The sequence below is a fragment of the Lampetra fluviatilis genome, chromosome 67, assembly GCF_964198595.1.
Source record: "Lampetra fluviatilis chromosome 67, kcLamFluv1.1, whole genome shotgun sequence".
Lineage (NCBI taxonomy): Eukaryota > Metazoa > Chordata > Hyperoartia > Petromyzontiformes > Petromyzontidae > Lampetra > Lampetra fluviatilis.
In genome coordinates, this window is record NC_136341.1 from 4,466,067 (window position 1) to 4,492,372 (window position 26,306).

The 26,306-nt window shown below is 49.9% G+C and overlaps 1 protein-coding gene and 1 long non-coding RNA gene across 2 annotated transcripts in view; both read left to right on the top strand.

Annotated features, from left to right (window-relative positions):
* The window catches only part of LOC144952421 (uncharacterized), a 224,979-nt gene that overhangs the window by 52,462 nt on the left and 146,211 nt on the right, over positions 1 to 26,306 (top strand). The window lies entirely within an intron of this gene.
* LOC144952375 (claudin-15-like) lies at positions 18,913 to 25,694 on the top strand. The gene is made up of 4 exons (XM_078882765.1): positions 18,913 to 19,123; positions 23,445 to 23,609; positions 24,309 to 24,390; positions 25,577 to 25,694. Exons 1-4 carry the CDS (start codon positions 18,913 to 18,915, stop codon positions 25,692 to 25,694), a joined length of 576 nt encoding a protein of 191 aa, XP_078738891.1.

Here is a 26,306-nt window from a genome sequence, read left to right on the forward strand (position 1 = left end):
CTACTACATGTGTTGTAGCTACTACACGTGTTGCAGCTACTACATGTGTTGTAGCTACTACACGTGTTGCAGCTACTACATGTGTTGTAGCTACTACATGTGTTGTAGCTACTACACGTGTTGTAGCTACTACATGTGTTGCAGCTACTACATGTGTTGCAGCTACTACACGTGTTGCAGCTACTACATGTGTTGTAGCTACTACATGTGTTGCAGCTACTACACGTGTTGTAGCTACTACACGTGTTGTAGCTACTACATGTGTTGCAGCTACTACACGTGTTGCAGCTACTACATGTGTTGTAGCTACTACATGTGTTGTAGCTACTACACGTGTTGTAGCTACTACATGTGTTGCAGCTACTACACGTGTTGCAGCTACTACATGTGTTGTAGCTACTACATGTGTTGCAGCTACTACACGTGTTGTAGCTACTACATGTGTTGCAGCTACTACATGTGTTGTAGCTACTACACGTGTTGTAGCTACTACATGTGTTGCAGCTACTACATGTGTTGTAGCTACTACACGTGTTGTAGCTACTACATGTGTTGCAGCTACTACACGTGTTGCAGCTACTACATGTGTTGTAGCTACTACATGTGTTGTAGCTACTACATGTGTTGTAGCTACTACACGTGTTGTAGCTACTACATGTGTTGTAGCTACTACATGTGTTGTAGCTACTACATGTGTTGTAGCTACTACATGTGTTGTAGCTACTACACGTGTTGTAGCTACTACATGTGTTGCAGCTACTACATGTGTTGCAGCTACTACATGTGTTGCAGCTACTACATGTGTTGCAGCTACTACACGTGTTGCAGCTACTACACGTGTTGCAGCTACTACACGTGTTGCAGCTACTACATGTGTTGCAGCTACTACATGTGTTGCAGCTACTACACGTGTTGCAGCTACTACACGTGTTGCAGCTACTACATGTGTTGCAGCTACTACATGTGTTGTAGCTTCTACATGTGTTGCAGCTACTACATGTGTTGCAGCTACTACATGTGTTGCAGCTACTACATGTGTTGTAGCTTCTACATGTGTTGCAGCTACTACATGTGTTGCAGCTACTACATGTGTTGCAGCTACTACATGTGTTGTAGCTACTACACGTGTTGCAGCTACTACATGTGTTGTAGCTACTACACGTGTTGTAGCTACTACATGTGTTGTAGCTACTACACGTGTTGTAGCTACTACACGTGTTGCAGCTACTACACGTGTTGTAGCTACTACACGTGTTGTAGCTACTACATGTGTTGCAGCTACTACATGTGTTGTAGCTACTACATGTGTTGTAGCTACTACACGTGTTGCAGCTACTACATGTGTTGTAGCTACTACACGTGTTGCAGCTACTACATGTGTTGTAGCTACTACACGTGTTGTAGCTACTACATGTGTTGTAGCTACTACACGTGTTGCAGCTACTACACGTGTTGTAGCTACTACATGTGTTGCAGCTACTACACGTGTTGCAGCTACTACACGTGTTGCAGCTACTACATGTGTTGCAGCTACTACACGTGTTGCAGCTACTACACGTGTTGCAGCTACTACATGTGTTGCAGCTACTACATGTGTTGCAGCTACTACACGTGTTGCAGCTACTACACGTGTTGCAGCTACTACATGTGTTGTAGCTACTACATGTGTTGCAGCTACTACACGTGTTGCAGCTACTACATGTGTTGCAGCTACTACATGTGTTGTGGCTACTACATGTGTTGTGGCTACTACACGTGTTGTAGCTACTACACGTGTTGTAGCTACTACACGTGTTGTAGCTACTACATGTGTTGCAGCTACTACATGTGTTGTAGCTACTACACGTGTTGTAGCTACTACATGTGTTGTAGCTACTACATGTGTTGCAGCTACTACACGTGTTGTAGCTACTACACGTGTTGTAGCTACTACACGTGTTGCAGCTACTACATGTGTTGTAGCTACTACACGTGTTGTAGCTACTACATGTGTTGTAGCTACTACACGTGTTGCAGCTACTACACGTGTTGTAGCTACTACACGTGTTGTAGCTACTACACGTGTTGTAGCTACTACACGTGTTGTAGCTACTACACGTGTTGCAGCTACTACATGTGTTGTAGCTACTACACGTGTTGCAGCTACTACACGTGTTGTAGCTACTACACGTGTTGCAGCTACTACACGTGTTGTAGCTACTACACGTGTTGTAGCTACTACACGTGTTGCAGCTACTACATGTGTTGTAGCTACTACACGTGTTGTAGCTACTACACGTGTTGTAGCTACTACACGTGTTGCAGCTACTACATGTGTAGTAGCTACTACACGTGTTGTAGCTACTACACGTGTTGTAGCTACTACACGTGTTGCAGCTACTACACGTGTTGTAGCTACTACACGTGTTGTAGCTACTACACGTGTTGCAGCTACTACATGTGTTGTAGCTACTACACGTGTTGCAGCTACTACACGTGTTGTAGCTACTACACGTGTTGTAGCTACTACACGTGTTGCAGCTACTACATGTGTTGTAGCTACTACACGTGTTGTAGCTACTACACGTGTTGTAGCTACTACACGTGTTGTAGCTACTACACGTGTTGCAGCTACTACATGTGTTGTAGCTACTACACGTGTTGCAGCTACTACACGTGTTGTAGCTACTACACGTGTTGCAGCTACTACACGTGTTGTAGCTACTACACGTGTTGCAGCTACTACACGTGTTGTAGCTACTACACGTGTTGTAGCTACTACACGTGTTGTAGCTACTACACGTGTTGTAGCTACTACACGTGTTGTAGCTACTACACGTGTTGTAGCTACTACACGTGTTGTAGCTACTACACGTGTTGCAGCTACTACATGTGTTGTAGCTACTACACGTGTTGTAGCTACTACACGTGTTGCAGCTACTACACGTGTTGTAGCTACTACACGTGTTGTAGCTACTACATGTGTTGTAGCTACTACACGTGTTGTAGCTACTACACGTGTTGCAGCTACTACATGTGTTGTAGCTACTACATGTGTTGCAGCTACTACACGTGTTGTAGCTACTACATGTGTTGCAGCTACTACATGTGTTGTAGCTACTACACGTGTTGCAGCTACTACATGTGTTGCAGCTACTACACGTGTTGTAGCTACTACATGTGTTGCAGCTACTACATGTGTTGCAGCTACTACACGTGTTGCAGCTACTACACGTGTTGCAGCTACTACACGTGTTGTAGCTACTACATGTGTTGTAGCTACTACATGTGTTGCAGCTACTACATGTGTTGTAGCTACTACATGTGTTGCAGCTACTACATGTGTTGCAGCTACTACACGTGTTGCAGCTACTACACGTGTTGCAGCTACTACATGTGTTGTAGCTACTACACGTGTTGTAGCTACTGCATGTGTTGTAGCTACTACACGTGTTGTAGCTACTACATGTGTTGTAGCTACTACATGTGTTGCAGCTACTACATGTGTTGTAGCTACTACACGTGTTGTAGCTACTACACGTGTTGCAGCTACTACACGTGTTGTAGCTACTACACGTGTTGCAGCTACTACATGTGTTGTAGCTACTACACGTGTTGTAGCTACTACATGTGTTGTAGCTACTACACGTGTTGCAGCTACTACACGTGTTGTAGCTACTACACGTGTTGTAGCTACTACACGTGTTGTAGCTACTACACGTGTTGCAGCTACTACATGTGTTGTAGCTACTACACGTGTTGTAGCTACTACACGTGTTGTAGCTACTACACGTGTTGTAGCTACTACACGTGTTGCAGCTACTACATGTGTTGTAGCTACTACACGTGTTGCAGCTACTACACGTGTTGTAGCTACTACACGTGTTGCAGCTACTACACGTGTTGTAGCTACTACACGTGTTGCAGCTACTACACGTGTTGTAGCTACTACACGTGTTGTAGCTACTACACGTGTTGTAGCTACTACACGTGTTGTAGCTACTACACGTGTTGCAGCTACTACATGTGTTGTAGCTACTACACGTGTTGTAGCTACTACACGTGTTGCAGCTACTACACGTGTTGTAGCTACTACACGTGTTGTAGCTACTACATGTGTTGTAGCTACTACACGTGTTGTAGCTACTACACGTGTTGCAGCTACTACATGTGTTGTAGCTACTACATGTGTTGCAGCTACTACACGTGTTGTAGCTACTACATGTGTTGCAGCTACTACATGTGTTGTAGCTACTACATGTGTTGCAGCTACTACATGTGTTGCAGCTACTACACGTGTTGCAGCTACTACACGTGTTGCAGCTACTACACGTGTTGTAGCTACTACATGTGTTGTAGCTACTACATGTGTTGCAGCTACTACATGTGTTGTAGCTACTACATGTGTTGCAGCTACTACATGTGTTGCAGCTACTACACGTGTTGCAGCTACTACACGTGTTGCAGCTACTACATGTGTTGTAGCTACTACACGTGTTGTAGCTACTGCATGTGTTGTAGCTACTACACGTGTTGTAGCTACTACATGTGTTGTAGCTACTACATGTGTTGCAGCTACTACATGTGTTGTAGCTACTACACGTGTTGTAGCTACTACATGTGTTGCAGCTACTACACGTGTTGCAGCTACTACATGTGTTGTAGCTACTACACGTGTTGCAGCTACTACATGTGTTGCAGCTACTACATGTGTAGTAGCTACTACACGTGTTGTAGCTACTTTTGCTTCCGGATAATCCAGCACTGACCCACCACCCACCCACCCACCACGTTCCCCCCCCACGGGATTTGTCCGTGGTGTCTAAAAAGCTTCAATGGTCTAAATTTCGATTTGAAGCTTTCGTGACTGCAGGGATTCATCTTCTTGGTTCTTTCGGTAAAGTCATCACGTAGAATGGAAATAATAAAGTAATACAAATAAAACGTCGTGAGAATTTTTGTTTATTACGTTTTATTTTTATGATTTTATTATTTCCATTCTACGTCACTTTACCGAAAGAACCAAGAAGACTTTCTGGTCTAGTCCAGGTGAACGTGGAAGAGAAGAGAGGAGGAGGAGGGGGGGGGCACAGTGAAGGTGGCGTTTCAGAACGCTGGGGGCAATCAATTTTTTCTCTATTCCACCACCACCACCGCCCCCACCCCAAACTCCCCTTTACTCATTCAGCAAGTTGAACACCGTTGAGCCATTGGTACCGCAAAGAGCTGAGAAGGGCGCCTGGTACACTTAATAAAAGACTCCGTTTACTGCCTGCCTGCCTGCCTGCCCCCATAATCCTCGCTCTCTCTTAAACGAGGGGGGGGGGGATTAAAGGTTAAATTCCGTAAACGATAATCTCGGCCGACGGTGGTACGTTGGTTGGTTGTGGTTTGGGAGCGCTTAAAGCGTGGCCTTAGAACGGTGGTGGAGGTGGTGGTGGTGGTGATGATGGTGGCAGCGGTGGCAAACTCCACGTTGCCAACACGGTTAATACCTCTCCCCGTATTCTTGCACAGGCGAATTGAGTTTGCAGGTCTGCGAGGCTTGCAGCCGTTTCAATGCGGGCTTTGTAGGGTGAACGTTGAGATTGATAAAGGGGCACGGGGTGATCAATAAGGTCTGAGTTGGTCTGTGGTTGGTAAGGTATGGCACTGATAAGGGGTTGACAGGTATGTCGTAGTGTCGTGTATAGTAGCGTCGTGTATAGTTGTGTAGTGTATAGTGTAGTGTATAGTAGTGTAGTGTATAGCAGTGTCGTGTATAGTTGTGTAGTGTATAGTGTAGTGTATAGTAGTGTAGTGTATAGTAGTGTAGTGTATAGTAGTGTAGTGTATAGTGTAGTGTATAGTAGTGTAGTGTATAGTAGTGTAGTGTATAGTAGTGTAGTGTATAGTGTAGTGTATAGTGTAGTGTATAGTAGTGTAGTGTATAGTGTAGTGTATAGTAGTGTAGTGTATAGTGTATAGTAGTGTAGTGTATAGTGTAGTGTATAGTGTAGTGTATAGTGTAGTGTATAGTGTAGTGTATAGTAGTGCAGTGTATAGTGTAGTGTATAATAGTGTAGTGTACCCTAGTGTAGTGTGTAGTGTATAGTAGTGTAGTGTATAGTAGTGTAGTGTATAGTGTAGTGTATAGTGTAGTGTATAGTAGTGTAGTGTATAGTGTAGTGTATAGTGTAGTGTATAGTAGTGTAGTGTATAGTTGTGTGGTCTATAGTAGTGTCGTGTATGGTGTAGTGTATAGCAGTGTTGTGTATAGTTGTGTAGTGAACAGTGAGGGAAAAAAGTATTTGATCCCCTGCTGATTTTGTACGTTTGCCTACTGACAAAGAAATGATCAGTCTACAATTTTAATGATAGGTTTATTTGAACGGTGAGAGACAGAATAACAACAAAAAAATCCAGAAAAACGCACGTCAAAAATGTTATAAATTGATTTGCATTTTAATGAGGGAAATAATTATTTGACCCCTCTGCAAAACACGACTTAGTACTTGGTGGCAAAACCCTTTTTGGCAATCACAGAGGTCAGACGTTTCGTGTAGTTGACCACCAGGCTTGCACACATCTCAGGAGGGATTTTGTCCCACCACTCCTCTTTGCAGATCTTCTCCAAGTCATTAAGGTTTCGAGGCTGACGTTTGGCAACTCGAACCTTCAGCTCCCTCCACATATTTTCTATGGGATTAAGGTCTGGAGACTGGCTAGGCCACTCCAGGACATTAATGTGCTTCTTCTTGAGCCACTCCTTTGTTGCCTTGGCCGTGTGTTTTGGGTCATTGTCATGCTGGAATACCCATCCACGACCCATTTTCAATGCCCTGGCTGAGGGAAGGAGGTTCTCACCCAACATTTGACGCTACATGGCCCCGTCCATCGTCCCTTTGATGCGGTGAAGTTGTCCTGTCCCCTTAGCAGAAAAACACCCCCATAGCATAATGTTTCCACCTCCATGTTTGACGGTGGGGATGGTGTTCTTGGGGTCAAAGGCAGCATTCCTCCTCCTCCAAACACGGCGAGTTGAGTTGATGCCAAAGAGCTCCATTTAGGTCTCATCTGACCACAACACTTTCACCCAGTTGTCCTCTGAATCATTCAGATGTTCATTGGCAAACTTCAGACGGGCATGTATATGTGCTTTCTTGAGCAGGGGGACCTTGCGGGCGCTGCAGGATTTCAGTCCTTCACGGCGTAGTGTGTTGCCAACTGTTTTCTTGGTGACTATGGTCCCAGCTGCCTTGAGATCATTGACAAGATCCTCCCGTGTAGTTCTGAGCTGATTCCTCACCGTTCTCATGATCATTGCAACTCCACGAGGTGAGATCTTGCATGGAGCCCCAGGCCGAGGGAGATTGACAGTTCTTTTGTGTTTCTTCCATTTGCGAATAATCGCACCAACTGTTGTCACCTTCTCACCAAACTGCGTGGCGATGGTCTTGTAGCCCATTCCAGCCTTGTGTAGGTCTACAATCTTGTCCCTGACATCCTTGGAGAGCTCTTTGGTCTTGGCCATGGTGGAAAGTTTGGAATCTGATTGTGAACAGGTGTCTTTTGTACAGGTAACAAGCTAAGATTAGGACCACTCCTTTTAAGAGTGTGCTCCTAATCTCAACTCGTTACCTGTATAAAAGACACCTGGGAGCCAGAAATCGTTCTGATTGAGAGGGGGTCAAATACTTATTTCCCTCATTAAAATGCAAATCAATTTATAACATTTTTGACATGCGTTTTTCTGGATTTTTTTGTTGTTATTCTGTCTCTCCCTGTTCAAATAAACCTACCATTAAAATGTTTCTTTGTGAGTGGGCAAACGTACAAAATCAGCAGGGGATCAAATACTTTTTTCCCTCACTGTATAGTGTAGTGTGTGGGTGGGGATGGTGGGGCTGGGTGGGGGGTGGGAGGGGTGGATCTGGGTGGGGAGGGGCTGGTCACCCCGTGGTGCCCTTATAAAACTCAACGTTTAACCTACTCACGCCGGCTTGTGCCCGCCCTCACAGTAGGGCAATTGCTTATGCGGTAAACGCTATATTGGACAGACTGGACGTAACATCAGCGAAAGACTAAAATAATATCTTTAAAAAACTTGATGATGATCAGAGAGAGACGCAGACTCCAAATCTACAGCAGCAGCAGGCGTCGTCAGAGTCGGGATCTCACCCACGACCTCCAGGCGAGGTAGTCAACATCTCCTCGCCTCCGTGGGGGGGGGGGGGGGTGGAGACGCGATGTGCGTCTCGCTCGCCTCTCCTGCCAAGACGCACAGGAGGAAAGGGGGAAGTAGTATTCATTTGAACTGTCACCGCTGTTTCCAGAGTAATCACACAACAACAACACACACACACAAACACTAATGGCCCAATTAGAATTTGAGCTGAGCATGTAATTGGTTCAGCTTCAGGCAGGCCCGAGTGTTGGCTAGGAGATGTTAATTACCTCGCCCGGGATGCAGGAGGTCGTGGGTTCAATCCCGTCCCCTGACGCCTGCTGCTGTTTATTTAGAGTCTGCGTGTCTCTCTCATCATCATCATTACGGTGGCTAGAAGATGTTGACTACCTCGCCTGGTGTGCAAGGGGTCGTGGGTTCAATCCCGACGCTGACGACACCTGCTGTTGTATATTTGGAGTCTGCGTCTCTCTCTCATTATCATCAGGGTGGCTATGAGATGTTGACTACCTCGCCTGGTGTGCAGGAGGTCGTGGGTTCGATCCCGATCCTGATGCCTGCTGCTGCTGTATATTTGGAGTCTGCGTCTCTCTCTCTCTCATCATCATCATCAGGGTGGCTAGGAGATGTTAACTACCTCGCTTGGTCTACAAGAGGTCGTGAGTTCCATCCCGACCCTGATGCCTGTTGCTGCTGTAGATTTGGAGTCTGCGTCTCTCTCATAATCATCATCACCGTGGCTAGGAGATGTTGACTACCTCGCTTGGTCTACAGGAGGTCGTGAGTTCCATCCCGACCCTGATGCCTGTTGCTGCTGTAGATTTGGAGTCTGCGTCTCTCTTTTTCATCATCATCATCATCACCTTGGCTAGGAGATGTTGACTACCTCGCTTGGTATACAAGAGGTCGTGGGTTCAATCCCGACCATGATGCCTGCTGCTGTAACTTTGGAGTCTGCGTGTCTCTCTCTTATCATCATCATCATGGTGGCTAGGAGATGTTGACTACCTCGCTTGGTCTACAGGAAGTCGTGAGTTCCATCCCGACCCTGATGCCTGTTGCTGCTGTAGATTTGGAGTCTGCGTCTCTCTCATAATCATCATCACCGTGGCTAGGAGATGTTGACTACCTCGCTTGGTCTACAGGAAGTCGTGAGTTCCATCCCGACCCTGATGCCTGTTGCTGCTGTAGATTTGGAGTCTGCGTCTCTCTCTCTGTGTCTCTCTCCCCGTGGTCGCGTGGATTCCTCTCTCCGGGTCTTCCCGGTTTTTCCCTCTCCACCTTTAGAATCGACGTCACCCACGGCGTTCAGAGCCGTGGTAACTCGTACCCTCTGCTGCAGCCTTGCAACACTTTGATCCTTAATCTTTATGACAGCCTGCAACGTGAATAACGTTTTATTTGAACCTTTATCGAAAGACCACAAGAATATGAATTCCTCCAGTTACGAAAGCTTTACGTCAAGGTTTAACCGCATAGGCTTAACATTTTGGGGCCGTCCATAAATGACGTCACGCACCTATGGGGGGTGGGGGGGGGTCAGACATTTGTGACGATGTGTGACAAGTAGGGGAGGGGGGGGGGGCTTTGAGAAATGTGACGTCACATCAAAATGCGCAACTTTAAATAAATATAGAATTGTTATAACAACACTAATTGTTATAACGACACTCCTGCAACATCAGAGTGCAGCGCCACATTAAATACGCACTACAATGACAATAACTTAAAGCGATTTGAAGCGTGTTTTATTTTCAAAATGGAAATATGGTTTTGGGGGGGGGGGGGGCAGAGCTTTGTGACGTCATATTTGAGGGGGGGGGTCTGACTTTTTGTGACGATGAAGGGGGGGGGGGGTCAAACATCGTCCAAAATCGCGTGACGTCATTTATGGACGGAGTAATCAGGAACACGGTTCGGATAACACTGGTCAACACACTTTTTCTGGCATAAGGTATTCCAACGGTTTTAAGGTAATTTTGGGGGGTGCTGATACCAAATCTGGCATCAGTTTTTGTCTATCACATCAGGTTTTTGAGATATTAAATATTGCATTTTCAATAAAAACTGCGGAAGAAAAATATTAACTAAACGTGGATATCTACATAAAATTATATTATAAACACACTATCCTAAAAATACAGCACCGTATTTTAACACTAAAGCAGTCACTGACTCGCAACAACTTGCAATCATAAGTGACGGAGTTAATTTCGGGTAAAATCAATGAGAATGGGGTATGCCGATAGCATAAAAATGAGATGTGATAGAGCAAATCTGAGATCAGATTTGGAATCAGCACCCTGAAATTAGTCTAGAACAGCTTCAAGTTCAAGTTCATTTATTAGGTATAGCCCTGTGAGCCATTCGGCTCTTGAATCGGGTGCAACCGCAACAAACAAAAAACAAAAACATGAACAAAAAACATCTTAAAGTAACTATGTGACTTAGTGCAAACAGAAAATCTAAAAAAAGACAGCAAAATATTGCAGAAAAATCACCGTACACCAACGCTGTGTGCAAAAATCCCAGTGGGATGCAAGTCAAACAACAACAACAACAACCACAAGACAACTTAGATTAAGGCCATCAGTCTAACTCTGTACTACAACAACACAAACATGGCTAAACCAATACACTCTTCGAAATCACCAATATAAAGCTATGAAAGCAATGAAAAAGCAATCATAGGAACTGTGACGGAATTTTCACACTAAATGGCATAAACAACATGTACTACCAAAACCATGCAGCCATAGCTGCCTGCATGAGTCACTCCACAACAGCAGGAGTGTAGTACCGTCGAATACAGGTCGACACCCGGGGTTGAGGCACACTGAGGTTTATTACACCAAACGTTGTGACATACACACTTGAGGGGGTATTGGCCCCCTCACCCGTCTATCTGAGGACACACCTCCTAGCTAACCCTAGCCTGCCTCAGAGTCCTCCTCTCGTGGACTAGGGGAGGCTATCTTGGCCCGACACTGGTCAGTCGGGCCCGGTACTCAGAGTCCAGACCAACACTGGCTCTGGCACCACGCCACTGGCTCGAGCCTGCGCGGTCCTGACAAGGACGGCGTACCAGGGGGAGACCAGGGCTATATCTAGGACGTCTTCCGTCTTCTCTTCTTAGCTAACCCAACACTCCCGAGCCCCCCGATACATTCCCCTTTTATACATCCCCCTCCCTGAGGGGTGGGGCCCCGGGGGATCGTAACGTCCGAAGCGCGGACGTCGTAGAGGGCACCTGTCCGTGCACTGACGTAGCCCCGCCCACTGTGCTAGTTTCCCGTAGGATCCCATACATATCAGCTCGACACATATTTCCTCCGTAAGACCCCTACAGGAGCATCAATCGGAGTATAATAATTTTTCAATGCACCTTTAAAATCAGGCCAGAATTTTTGTTGTTGTTGTTGTTGTTGACCAGTGTAACCGTCACGGCTGGTGGCCGCAGCGCGTCACCACGGCTCTCGTGCCAGACTAGGTGCACGTCGCCCTCCGTTGAAGGGTCGAGGTGTCAGACGCGGGCACGATGTCCTTGGAGTTGGCAACCCACGCGGTTTCAATGGGGGCACATTTCGTCAACACAAAACATCGACTTGTGTGTGTGTCTGTGTGTGTCTCCCTTGTGGTGGGACTTTGTTGGGTGAACGTTGAGGTTTATAAGTGACACGGGGTGAGGAACGAGGTCTGAGTTGGTCTGTGATAAGGTAGGGCGCTGATAAGGGTATGGTATAGGTATGGTATAGAAGTGTAGTGTGTAGTAGTGCAGTGTATAGTGTAGTGTATAGTAGTGTAGTGTATAGATGTGTAGTGTATAGTAGTGTAGTGTATAGTGTATAGTAGTGTAGTGTATAGTAGTGTAGTGTATAGTAGTGTAGTGTATAGTAGTGTAGTGTATAGTGTAGTGTATAGTAGTGTAGTGTATAGTAGTGTAGTGTATAGTGTATAGTAGTGTAAGTGTATAGTAGTGTAGTGTATAGTGTAGTGTATAGTAGTATAGTGTATAGCAGTGTAGTGTATAGTAGTGTATAGTGTAGTGTATAGTAGTGTAGTGTATAGTAGTGTAGTGTATAGTGTTGTGTATAGTAGTGTAGTGTATAGTGTAGTGTATAGTGTATAGTAGTGTAGTGTATAGTAGTGTAGTGTATAGTAGTGTAGTGTATAGTGTAGTGTATAGTAGTGTAGTGTATAGTGTAGTGTATAGTAGTGTATAGTGTATAGTAGTGTATAGTGTATAGTAGTGTAGTGTATAGTAGTGTATTGTATAGTAGTGTAGTGTATAGTGTAGTGTATAGTAGTGTAGTGTATAGCAGTGTAGTGTATAGTAGTGTATAGTGTAGTGTATAGTAGTGTATTGTATAGCAGTGTAGTGCATAGTGTAGTATATAGTAGTGTAGTGTATAGTAGTGTAGTGTATAGTGTTGTGTATAGTAGTGTAGTGTATAGTGTAGTGTATAGTGTATAGTAGTGTAGTGTATAGTAGTGTAGTGTATAGTAGTGTAGTGTATAGTGTAGTGTATAGTAGTGTAGTGTATAGTGTAGTGTATAGTAGTGTATAGTGTATAGTAGTGTATAGTGTATAGTAGTATAGTGTATAGTAGTGTAGTGTATAGTAGTGTAGTGTGTAGTGTATAGCAGTGTAGTGTATAGTGTAGTGTATAGTCGTATAGTACAGTCTATAGTATTATAGTGTATAGTAGTATAGTGTATAGTGTAGTGTATAGTGTAGTGTATAGTAGTGTATAGTGTAGTGTATAGTGTAGTGTATAGTGTAGTGTATAGTAGTGTATAGTGTAGTGTATAGTGTAGTGTGTAGTGTAGTGTATAGTGTAGTGTATAGTGTAGTGTGTAGTGTAGTGCATAGTGTAGTGTGTAGTGTAGTGTATAGTGTAGTGTAGTGTGTAGTGTAGTATAGTGTATAGTAGTATAGTGTATAGTGTAGTGTATAGTGTAGTGTATAGTAGTGTATAGTGTAGTGTATAGTGTAGTGTGTAGTGTAGTGTATAGTGTAGTGTATAGTGTAGTGTGTAGTGTAGTGTATAGTGTAGTGTATAGTGTAGTGTATAGTGTAGTGTATAGTGTAGTGTGTAGTGTAGTGTATAGTGTAGTGTATAGTGACTTTGTAGGATGAACGTTGAGATTCGTAACTGGCACGGGCTGACCAATGAGGTCTGAATTGTAATAAGGTAGGGCACTGATAAGGGGTTTGACAGGTATTGCGCTCAGCTTACAATTTACATAGACTCTTAAGCAACAGACGCATTGAAGTCCATCGTCGTTGAGAGACGCTTCGCTATTTACAAAACATTTTGACCACGAAAAAAAATGCAATTGTTGACGTTTTTACTTCCTCAAGCACGACAACCTCATCATCACTCCCCCCCCCCCCCCGCGTCTTCCTGCCTCCCACAGTTGGTATCGCCCATCTACCATCGCTGGGCATTACACTTGGACCAGGTCACATGCTGAGAATAGAGGGGGGGGGGGGGCAGCGTCTAAGATTCTCCCCATCGAGATCCCCACTACCACAGTTGGTATCGCTCATCTGAAAAACAGGGGGGGGGGTAAATTTCGCGGCTACCCATTACCAATCCCCCCCCCCCTCAACACCTTCTCAAATGGTATCGCCCAATCGGCACCGGCGTGCATTGCGTTTGGACCAGGTCACATGATAAGGAACGAGGGTTCATATTATTAGGTTTTTTCGGTAAAGTCACGTAGGTAATAAATTTAAATTAATAAAAGTAAAATAAAAATAAAATAAAAATAACGACGTTTCGGAGGCAACACAAGCTTCCGTCTTCAGGTGGAACCGTCACAGCACGATAGCTGTACTTTTATTAATTTTTATTTTTTTACCTACGTGACTTTACCGAAAAAACCTAACAATATGAATCCTTGCAGTCACGAAAGCTTCAAATCTGGAAGGACCAAAGAGGTTGGGGTAAAATTCGCGGCTACCCAATACCACTATCCCCTCGCCCACCTCACCCCCTTCTCAAATGGTTTCGCCCAATTGCCACCAGCATGACCTCTGCACCAAACCACATGCTAAGAAGAGAAGGGAGGGGGCAGTATGTACGATACTCCACCACCTCAATCCCGGCTCTCATAGTTGGTATGGCCCATTTGACGTAGTCGTGCATCAGCTTTGGACAAAACCAAATGCTGCGAAAAGGGGGTCATAGGGGGTGAAGTGTTTCAGATTCCCCCCTCGTACCCCGGCTCGCAGAGTTGGTATCGCCCATTTGGCATCCTCATGCAGATACCTTTGGACGAAACCAAACGCTGCGACAAGGGGGTGGGGAGGGGGGGTCTCAGATTCCCCTTCGCACCCATCCCACCCCCCGTACTCCAGCTCCTACGATTGGTATCGTCCATTTGGCATCCTCATGCGTTACCTTTGGACGAAACCAAACGCTGCGAAAAGGGAGGGGGGGAGGTTCAAATTCCCCTTCGCACCCATCCCACCCCCCCCCCCTCGTACTCCAGCTCTTCCAATTGGTATCGTCCATTTGGCATCCTCATGCATTGCCTTCGGACGAAACCAAACGCTGCGAAAAGCGAGGGGGGGGTCTTAGATTCCCCCTCGCACCCATCCCACCCCCTGTACTCCAGCTCCGACAATTGGTATCGCCCATTTGGCATCCTCATGCATTGCCTTTGGACGAAACCAAACGCTGCGAAAAGGGGGTGTGGAGGGGGAGTGAAATGTCTCTGATCTCCTCTCTCACTCATCCCACCCCCCGTACTCGGCTCCTACGATTGGTATCATCCATTTGGCTCAGGTCATGCCTTACCTTTGGACCAGATCATCACATGCTGGCAAGGTGACGAGGTTGGGTTGGTGAGCGGCTATAAACTTAAAGGCAGCCCAAGAATGTTTGCAAAAGCTTTCCAAATTGGCAGTAAAGGATTATGGAGTATAAATCATTACAACACCACCACCACCATCACAACAAACAATCGGTACCGTGATGACCTCACCGCCCTCAGCGGCGGTGAGGTCACCACGGCGCCTGTGCCAGGCTAGGTGCAGGAGGTCACGGGACAGACCCAGCAGGTGCCGTGGGTTGACTGCTGTGCCAGGCTAGGTGCAGGAGGTCACGGGACAGACCCAGGAGGTGCCGTGGGTTGACTGCTGTGCCAGGCTAGGTGCAGGAGGTCACGGGACAGACTCAAGTGCCTTGGGTTGAGTGCTGTGCCAAGCTGGGTGCAGGAGGTCACGGGACAGACCCAGCAGGTGCCATGGGTTGACTGCTGTGCCAGGCTAGGTGCAGGAGGTCACGGGACAGACCCAGGAGGTGCCGTGGGTTGACTGCTGTGCCAGGCTAGGTGCAGGAGGTCACGGGACAGACCCAGGAGGTGCCATGGGGTTGACCGACTGAGATCACTATCAGTAGGTGGCACCACCAGCTGTACCCCCCCCCCCTACTGTGCCAACTCGCTGCGTTTTATCCACCCGACGCTCCACTCGTTGTTGTGAGCGTCGCTCCTCCGCCCTCTCTTGTTGCTGGAGGGCGACTGCCTCCAGCTGCCCAGTAGCAGCAGTAGCAGCATCCTTCACGAGCCTCCTCCTCCTCCACAGAGGCCGATCTTGACACCGCTGATGAGGCCACGCGCATGCCCACGACCACACAAGGCATGTCAGCCAATGCAGAGGCAGCGGTGGAAATTCCACGTTCCCGTGGCGGGCACGGGCAAGAGGCATTACGGCAGCATCCACAGGACAATCCCACTGCTGTTGTTAATCTTCAGGCTACAAAGTGGTACTGATTTTATCGACCCACTACCCCCCCCCCCCCTCCACTGCTGTTGTTCATCTTCAGGCCACAAAGTGGTACTGATTTTATCGACCCACTACTCCCCCCCCACTGCTGTTGTTAATCTTCAGGCTACAAAGTGGTACTGATTTTATCGACCCACTACTCCCCCCCCACTGCTGTTGTTCATCTTCAGGCTACAAAGTGGTACTGATTTTATCGACCCACTACTCCCCCCCCACTGCTGTTGTTCATCTTCAGGCTACAAAGTGGTACTGATTTTATCGACCCACTACTCCCCCCCCACTGCTGTTGTTAATCTTCAGGCTACAAAGTGGTACTGATTTTATCGACCCACTACTCCCCCCCCCCCACCCACTGCTGTCGTTAATCTTCAGGCTACAAAGTGGTACTGATTTTATCGACCCACTACCCCCCCCCTCCACTGCTGTTGTTCATCTTCAGGCCACAAAGTGGTACTGATTTTATCGACCCACTACTCCTCCCCATCCACTGCTGTTGTTATTCTTCAGGCGACAAAGTGGTACTGATTTTATCGACCCACTACCCCCCCCCCCTCCACTGCTGTTGCTCATCTTCAGGCCACAAAGTGGTACTGATTTTATCGACCCACTACTCCCCCCCCACTGCTGTTGTTAATCTTCAGGCTACAAAGTGGTACTGATTTTATCGACCCACTACTCCTCCCCATCCACTGCTGTTGTTCATCTTCAGGCCACAAAGTGGTACTGATTTTATCGACCCACTACTCCCCCCCCACTGCTGTTGTTAATCTTCAGGCTACAAAGTGGTACTGATTTTATCGACCCACTACTCCCCCCCCCCCCATCCACTGCTGTTGTTATTCTTCAGGCCACAAAGTGGTACTGATTTTATCGACCCACTACTCCCCCCCCCCATCCACTGCTGTTGTTATTCTTCAGGCCACAAAGTGGTACTGATTTTATCGACCCACTACTCCCCCCCCCCACCCACTGCTGTTGTTCATCTTCAGGCCACAAAGTGGTATTGATTTTATCGACCCACTACTCGAGGCCGACTGCACGCTCACGGCTGGTGGTGTCGAACGGCGAGGGGGAGTTGGCGAGGTGCCTTGTCAACAAACATCGCCGCCGGCTGCACCGAACCATCGTCAGATACCGTCACGTGCAGACACCACCATCATCAACCACCACCACCTACAACCACCATCACCACCATCAACCACCACCTACAACCACCATCATCACCATCAACCACCACCACTTACAACCACCATCATCAACCACCACCTACAACCACCATCATCACCATCAACCACCACCACTTACAACCACCATCACCATCATCAACCACCACCTACAACCACCATCATCACCATCAACCACCACCACTTACAACCACCATCACCATCATCAACAACCACCTACAACCACCATCATCATCATCATCAACCACCACCACCATCATCAACCAACACCTACAACCACCATCACCATCACCATCATCCACCACCACCTACAATCACCATCATCATCATCATCCACCACCACCTACAACCACCATCACCATCATCAACCACCACCTACAACCACCACCACCATCATGATGTTGGTGGTGATGTTGGTGGTGATGTTGGTGGTGATGTAGTTGGTGATGTAGTTGGTGATGATGTTGGTGATGATGTTGGTGGTGATGTTGGTGATGAAGGTGGTGATGTTGGTGATAATGTTGATAATGTTGGTGATGATGTTGGTGGTGACGTTGGTGATGATGTTGGTGATGATGTTGGTGGTGATGTTGGTGATGAAGGTGGTGATGTTGGTGGTGATGTTGGTGATGATGTTGGTGATGTTGGTGGTGATGTTGGTGATGATGTTGGTGATGATGTTGGTGATGTTGGTGGTGATGTGGTGGTGATGTAGTTCGTGATGTTGGTGGTGATGTTGATGTTGGTGATCATGTTGGTGGTGATGTTGGTGATGTTGGTGATAATGTTGGTGGTGTTGTTGGTGATGATGTTGCTGATGATGTTGGTGGTGCTGTAGTTGATGATGTAGTTGATGATGTTGGTGGTGATGTTGGTGATGATGTTGGTGATGATGTTGGTGATGTTGGTGATGATGTCGGTGATGGTTTTGGTGATGTTGTTGATGTCCTTCAGCGCGCAACCTTCACAGCTGACGCCGCGCTCCACGGCGCAGAACGGCACGGAGTGATGGGGGCCATGGGGGAACCACGTGGGGCCATGGGGGACCACGTGGGGTCGTGAGGGGCCACGTGGGGTCGTGGGGAAGCCACGTGGGCCCCCACGCGTCACCACCATCACGGGGCAGACACTCCAAGGAGACACGCGGAGACACGCAGAGACACGGGGCGGACACTCCAAGGAGACACGCGGAGACACGGGGAGACACGGGGAGACACGCGGAGACACGGGGAGACACGGGGACATATTCTAACCCCACCATCACCACTGTCTCCAGCACCATCATCACCATCATCACCACTGTAACCATCACCACTGTCACCACCATCATCATCACCACCATCACCACCCTCAACATCATCATCACCACCGTCACCACAACCACCATCACCACTACCACCATCATCATCATCATCACCACTGTCACCACCACCACCATCATCATCACCTGCACCACCACCATCACCACCCTCATCATCATCATCACCTGCACCATCACCTGCACCATCACCACTCTCAACATCATCATCACCACCATCACCGCTGTTACCATCACCACCACCATCATCACCACCACCACCACCACTACCACCATCGCTGTCACCATCATCATCATCACCACCACCATCACCACTGTCACCACCACCCTCACCATCACCACCACCGCCACCACCGTCACCAACACCATCAACGCTGTCACCACCACCACCACCATCATAACCACTCCCACTATCATCACCACTATCATCACCACCACCACCATCGCCACCATCACCACCACCGCCATGCAGAGAGACCTCGCCGGTACGCTGATCGCCATCAGCGGCTGGGCGTGCATCGGCACCACGATTACCAACGACTTCTGGAAGACGTCGACGGTTGCGGGCAGCGTGGTGACGGCCAACACAGTCTACGAGAACCTGTGGACCTCGTGTGGAACCGACTCGATGGGCGTCTCCAACTGCAGGGACTTCGACTCATTGCTCAACCTGCCGGGTCAGGCGGAAATCCTCTAACACCAACAGCAGCAGCAGCAGCAGTACAACTACCACTACTAACAGCACTACCAGCACTACTAGCACCAGCACAACCACTACCACCAGCACTACCACCACTGCCACAACCACTACCACCAGCACTACCACTACCACCGCCACCATTACTACCACCACTACCACCACTGCCACAAGCACTACCACCAGCACTACCACTACCACTACCACCGCCACCATTACTACCACCATTAGCACCACCACAACCACTACCACCAGCACTACCACTACCACCGCCACCACCACTACTACCACTACCACCACTACCACCACCACCACTGCCACCACCACCATTACTACCACCACTACCACCACCACTACTGCCACAAGGACCACCACCACTACCACCACCACAACTACCACCACCACCATTACTACCACCACTACCACCACCACTACTGCCACAAGCACCACTACCACCACCACTACCACCACCACCACCACCACTACCACCGCCACCATTACTACCACCGCTACCACCACCACTACTGCCACAAGCACCAGCACCACTACCACCACCACAACTAGCACCACTAACACCACTACTACCACCACTACCACCAGCGCCACCACTGCCACCAACACCACCACTGCCACCGCCACCATTACTACCACCACTACCACCACTACCACCACCACAACCACTACAACCAGCACCACCACTACTACCACCACTAACACCACTACTACTACCACAACCACTACCACCTCTACTACCACCAGCACTACCACCACCACCACCACATCTACGAGCACCCCCACCAGCACTACCACCACCACTACCACCACTACTACCACCACCACCACTACCACCACCACTATTACTACCACCATTACCACCACCACTACTGCCACAAGCACCACCACCACTACCACCACCACAACTACCACCACCACCATTACTACCACCACTACCACCACCACGTCTACCACAAGCACCACCACCACTACCACCTCTACTACCACCACCACAACTACCACCACCACCACTACCACCACCACTACTTCCACAAGCACCACCACCACTACCACCTCTACTACCACCACCACTACTACCACAAGTACCACAACTACCACCACCACTACCACCACTACCACAACTACCACCACCACTACTACCACCACTACCACCACCACAACCACTACCACCACTACCACCTCTACTACCACCACCACTACCACCACCACTACTACCACCACTACCACAACAACCACCACCACCAGCACCAACAGCACTACCACCTCTATTACCACCACCACCAGCACCACCACCACTACCACCAGCACCACCACCAGCACCACAACCACCACCACAACTACCACAACTACTACCACTACCACCACCACAGCCACTACTACCACCACTACCACCACCACCACAACCACCACCACCACCAGCACCACTACTACCACCACCACTACCACCACCACTACCACCACCACTACTACCACCACCACTACCACCACCGCTACGATGTTGACGATTTTGTTTTCGATACGAACAAACACTGACGATGTTGACGATCCTAAGACAACGTTCGTCAGCTCGGAGCGAGTTGAGTTCTATAGGTGAGTGAGTCGCTAGTTGTGTGGGTGAGTGAGTCGCTAGTTCTATAGGTGAGTGAGTCGCTAGTCGTGTGGGTGAGTGAGTCGCTAGTTCTATAGGTGAGCGAGTCGCTAGTTCTATAGGTGAGCGAGTCGCTAGTTGTGTGGGTGAGTGAGTCGCTAGTCGTGTGGGTGAGTGAGTCGCTAGTTCTATAGGTGAGTGAGTCGCTAGTTGTGTGGGTGAGCGAGTCGCTAGTTCTATAGGTGAGCGAGTCGCTAGTTCTATAGGTGAGCGAGTCGCTAGTTGTGTGGGTGAGTGAGTCGCTAGTTCTATAGGTGAGCGAGTCGCGAGTTGTGTGGGTGAGTGAGTCGCTAGTTGTGTGGGTGGGTGAGTCGCTAGTTCTATAGGTGAGTGAGTCGCTAGTCGTGTGGGTGAGTGAGTCGCTAGTTCTATAGGTGAGCGAGTCGCTAGTTCTATAGGTGAGCGAGTCGCTAGTTGTGTGGGTGACTGAGTCGCTAGTCGTGTGGGTGAGTGAGTCGCTAGTTCTATAGGTGAGTGAGTCGCTAGTTGTGTGGGTGAGCGAGTCGCTAGTTCTATAGGTGAGCGAGTCGCTAGTTCTATAGGTGAGCGAGTCGCTAGTTGTGTGGGTGAGTGAGTCGCTAGTTCTATAGGTGAGCGAGTCGCTAGTTGTGTGGGTGAGTGAGTCGCTAGTTGTGTGGGTGGGTGAGTCGCTAGTTCTATAGGTGAGTGAGTCGCTAGCTGTGTGGGTGAGCGGGTCACTAGTTCTATAGGTGAGCGAGTCGCTAGTTCTATAGGTGAGTGAGTCGCTAGTTGTGTGGGTGGGTGAGTCGCTAGTTCTATAGGTGAGTGAGTCGCTAGCTGTGTGGGTGAGCGGGTCACTAGTTCTATAGGTGAGCGAGTCGCTAGTTCTATAGGTGAGTGAGTCGCTAGTTTTGTGGGTGAGTGAGTCGCTAGTTCTATAGGTGAGTGAGTCGCTAGTTCTATAGGTGAGCGAGTCGCTAGTTCTATAGGTGAGTGAGTCGCTAGTTGTGTGTGTGAGTGAGTCGCTAGTTCTATAGGTGAGTGAGTCGCTAGTTGTGTGTGTGAGTGAGTCGCTAGTTCTATAGGTGAGTGAGTCGCTAGTTGTGTGGGTGAGTGAGTCGCTAGTTCTATAGGTGAGTGAGTCGCTAGTTGTGTGGGTGAGTGAGTCGCTAGTTCTATAGGTGAGTGAGTCGCTAGTTGTGTGGGTGAGCGAGTCGCTAGTTGTGTGGGTGAGTGAGTCGCTAGTTGTGTGTGTGGGTGAGTCGCTAGTTCTATAGGTGAGTGAGTCGCTAGCTGTGTGGGTGAGTGAGTCGCTAGTTCTATAGGTGAGTGAGTCGCTAGTTGTGTGGGTGAGTGAGTCGCTAGTCGTGTGGGTGAGTGAGTCGCTAGTTGTGTGTGTGAGTGAGTCGCTAGCTGTGTGGGTGAGTGAGTCGCTAGTTGTGTGTGTGGGTGAGTCGCTAGTTCTATAGGTGAGTGAGTCGCTAGCTGTGTGTGTGAGTGAGTCGCTAGTTCTATAGGTGAGTGAGTCGCTAGTTGTGTGTGTGAGTGAGTCGCTAGTTCTATAGGTGAGTGAGTCGCTAGTTGTGTGGGTGAGTGAGTCGCTAGCTGTGTGGGTGAGTGAGTCGCTAGTTCTATAGGTGAGTGAGTTGCTAGTTCTATAGGTGAGTCGCTAGTTGTGTGGGTGAGTGAGTCGCTAGTTGTGTGGGTGAGTGAGTCGCTAGTTCTATAGGTGAGCGAGTCGCTAGTCGTGTGGGTGAGTGAGTTGCTAGTTCTATAGGTGAGCGAGTCGCTAGTCGTGTGGGTGAGTCGCTAGTTGTGTGGGTGAGTGAGTCGCTAGTTCTATAGGTGAGTGAGTCGCTAGTCGTGTGGGTGAGTGAGTCGCTAGTTCTATAGGTGAGTCGCTAGTCGTGTGGGTGAGTGAGTCGCTAGTTGTGTGGGTGAGCGAGTCGCTAGTTCTATAGGTGAGTCGCTAGTCGTGTGGGTGAGTGAGTCGCTAGTTGTGTGTGTGAGCGAGTCGCTAGTTCTATAGGTGAGCGAGTCGCTAGACGTGTGGGTGAGTGAGTTGCTAGTTCTATAGGTGAGTCGCTAGTTGTGTGTGTGAGTGAGTCGCTAGTTCTATAGGTGAGTGAGTCGCTAGTTGTGTGGGTGAGTGAGTGGCTAGTTCTATAGGTGAGTGAGTCGCTAGTCGTGTGGGTGAGTGAGTCGCTAGTTCTATAGGTGAGTGAGTCGCTAGTTGTGTGTGTGAGTGAGTCGCTAGTTCTATAGGTGAGTCGCTAGTCGTGTGGGTGAGTGAGTCGCTAGTTGTGTGGGTGAGCGAGTCGCTAGTTCTATAGGTGAGTCGCTAGTCGTGTGGGTGAGTGAGTCGCTAGTTGTGTGTGTGAGTGAGTCGCTAGTTCTATAGGTGAGCGAGTCGCTAGTCGTGTGGGTGAGTGAGTTGCTAGTTCTATAGGTGAGTCGCTAGTTGTGTGTGTGAGTGAGTCGCTAGTTCTATAGGTGAGTCGCTAGTCGTGTGGGTGAGTGAGTTGCTAGTTCTATAGGTGAGTGAGTCGCTAGTCGTGTGGGTGAGCGAGTCGCTAGTTCTATAGGTGAGTGAGTCGCTAGTCGTGTGGGTGAGTGAGTTGCTAGCACGATACCCCCCTCACCACCCCTCTCACCCCCCACGGCCACTACCCCGCAGGCTTCATCCAGGCGTGTCGGGCCCTCGTCATCACGGCCATCATCCTGGGCTTCTTCGCGAGCCTCCTCGCCTTCCTGGGCATGCAGTGCACCTCGCTGCTGGCCGTCGACGTCGCCACAAAGGGACGCATCACTTTCGCCGCGGGGGTCATCTACATCATGGAAGGTGGCTCGCACACTGCTCCGACGCTGCGACCCGGTGGCTTTTGAGTCTCAATCGGAGCTCCGACCCTGAGACTCGGTGGCTCCGAGTCTAAAATCGGAGCTCTCTCAGAGTCTCAATCGGAGCCTCATTCGGAGCTCCACCTTGAGACCCGGTGCCTCCGAGTCTCAATCGGAGCTCCACCCTGAGGCCCGGTGGCTCCGAGTCTCAATCGGCGCTCTCTCAGAGTCTCAATCGGAGCTCCACCCTGAGACCCGGTGGCTCCGAGTCTCGGTCGGAGCTCCACCCTGAGACCCTGTGTGTGTGTGCCACCCTGTGTGTGCGTGCCACCCTGTGTGTGTGTGTGACACCCTGTGTGTGTGTGTGCCACCCTGTGTGTGTGTGTGCCACCCTGCGTGTGTGTGTGTGTGTGTGCCACCCTGTGTGCGTGTGTGTGTGCCACCCTGTGTGTGTGTGTGTGTGCCACCCTGCGTGTGTGTGTGTGTGCCACCCTGCGTGTGTGTGTGTGTGTGCCACCCTGCGTGTGTGTGTGTGTGCCACCCTGCGTGTGTGTGTGCCACCCTGCGTGTGTGTGTGTGCCACCCTGCGTGTGTGTGCCACCCTGCGTGTGTGTGTGTGCCACCCTGTGTGTGTGTGTCACCCTGTGTGTGTGTGTGTCACCCTGTGTGTGTGTGTGCCACCCTGCGTGTGTGTGTGTGCCAGGGCTGTCCGAGCTGATCGCCATCTCGTGGTACGCCACGCAGGTCGTCAACGAGTTCTTTGACCCGCTCTTCCCGGGCACCAAGTGAGGGTCCGAGTCGTGACGCGGTGGGGGGGGGGTCTTGGGGGGGGGTCTTGGTGGGGGGGGTCTTGGTGGGGGGGGGGGGTCTTGGTGGGGGGGGGGGGTCTTGGGGGGGGGGGGTCTTGGGGGGGGGTCTTGGGGGGGGGGGGGTCTTGGGGGGGGGGTCTTGGGGGGGGGGATCTTGGTGGGGGGGGGGGGGTCTTGGTGGGGGGGGGGGTCTTGGGGGGGGGGGGTCTTGGGGGGGGTCTTGGGGGGGGTGGTGTAGTGGCGGTGGGGCCTGGTCCAGTGCCGCACGGCGTTGCGCAGCGTCAAACGTCGCGATCAACGGCGCCGCATAGTCAGCCCACTCGACAACATCGCTCGTTGTCCACCTCACTCGTGTCAACCTCGCTCGTTGTCCACCTCACTCGTGTCAACCTCGCTCGTTGTCAACCTCACTCATTGTCAACCTCACCCATTGTCAACCTCACCCATTGTCAACATCACCCATTGTCAACTTCACTCGCTCAACAACCTCACCCATTGTCAACCTCAACCATTGTCAACCTCACCCATTGTCAACCTCACCCATTGTCAACCTCACCCATTGTCAACCTCACCCATTGTCAACGTCACTCAAGTAACCCCGATCATTGTGTGTCTGTGAGTATCGGTGTGTGTGGTGATGAGTGGTGCAACGATTAGCGCTACGCTGCGCTACGAACCCGGCGACCCGACCTCGATTCCCGCTCACGACCACCAACACCACCAGTGTCTATTACCTGAGCCGGTCCTGGGCCTCCCCTAGGTCGACTCGGCCTCGAATGAGTACCTGGTGCGATGTGTTAACATCGCTACTTGGGGTAGACAAAGGTGGTCGGGCCCACCCCCTCGTGTGCCTTGCCGGTCTTCATAGGTGCTGCTACTTGCTACGAAGAGCACTTGCCCCTACAGTCTGTTCAGGCTACACGGGGGATCTTTGTCTGTGTCTACCTTCATAGGTGCTGCTACTCGCTACTAACAGTACTTGCCCCTACAGTCTGTTGAGGCTACACGGGGGATCTTTCTCTGTGTCTACCTTCATAGGTGCTACTCACGTGTGTATCTCCGCGTGTATCACGGTTGTACGTAGGTAACTGCCACTCGCTAGGAAGCAAGCACTTGCCCCGTTCACTGCTTGAGGCTACGCGGGGGACCTTTGTCTTTGTAGGTACGAGCTGGGCGAGGCGCTGTACGTGGGCTGGGCGGGCTCGGCGCTCTGCGTGTCGGGGGGCCTCATCCTGTGCACCGTGTGCTTCACCAACGCTCGCTCCGCCGCGGCCGGGTGAGTCCTCCTCCACCGTGGGGACCTCCTCCACCGTGGGGACCTCCTCAATCCATGGGGTTTTCTTCCATCTGTGGGGTCTTCTTCCATCTGTGGGATTTTCTTCCATCTGTGGAGTCCTTCTCCGCCGTGGGGACCTCCTCCATCGTGGGGTTTTCCTCCATCCGTGGGGCGCTCCTCCACCGTGGGGCGCTCCTCCAATTGTGGGGTTCTCCTCCACCGTGGGGTCCTCCTCCACTGTGGGGTCCTCCTCCATCGTGGGGCGCTCCTCCATCAGTGGGGTCTTCCTCCATCCGTGGGGCGCTCCTCCAGCGTGGGGCGCTCCTCCATCCGTGGGGCGCTCCTCCACCGTGGGGCGCTCCTCCAATTGTGGGGTTCTCCTCCACCGTGGGGTCCTCCTCCACTGTGGGGTCCTCCTCCATCGTGGGGCGCTCCTCCATCAGTGGGGTCTTCCTCCATCCGTGGGGCGCTCCTCCAGCGTGGGGCGCTCCTCCATCCGTGGGGTTCTCCTCCATCCGTGGGGTTCTCCTCCATCCATGGGGTTCTCCTCCATCCGTGGGGTTCTCCTCCATCCATGGGGTTCTCCTCCATCTGTGGGGTTCTCCTCCATCCATGG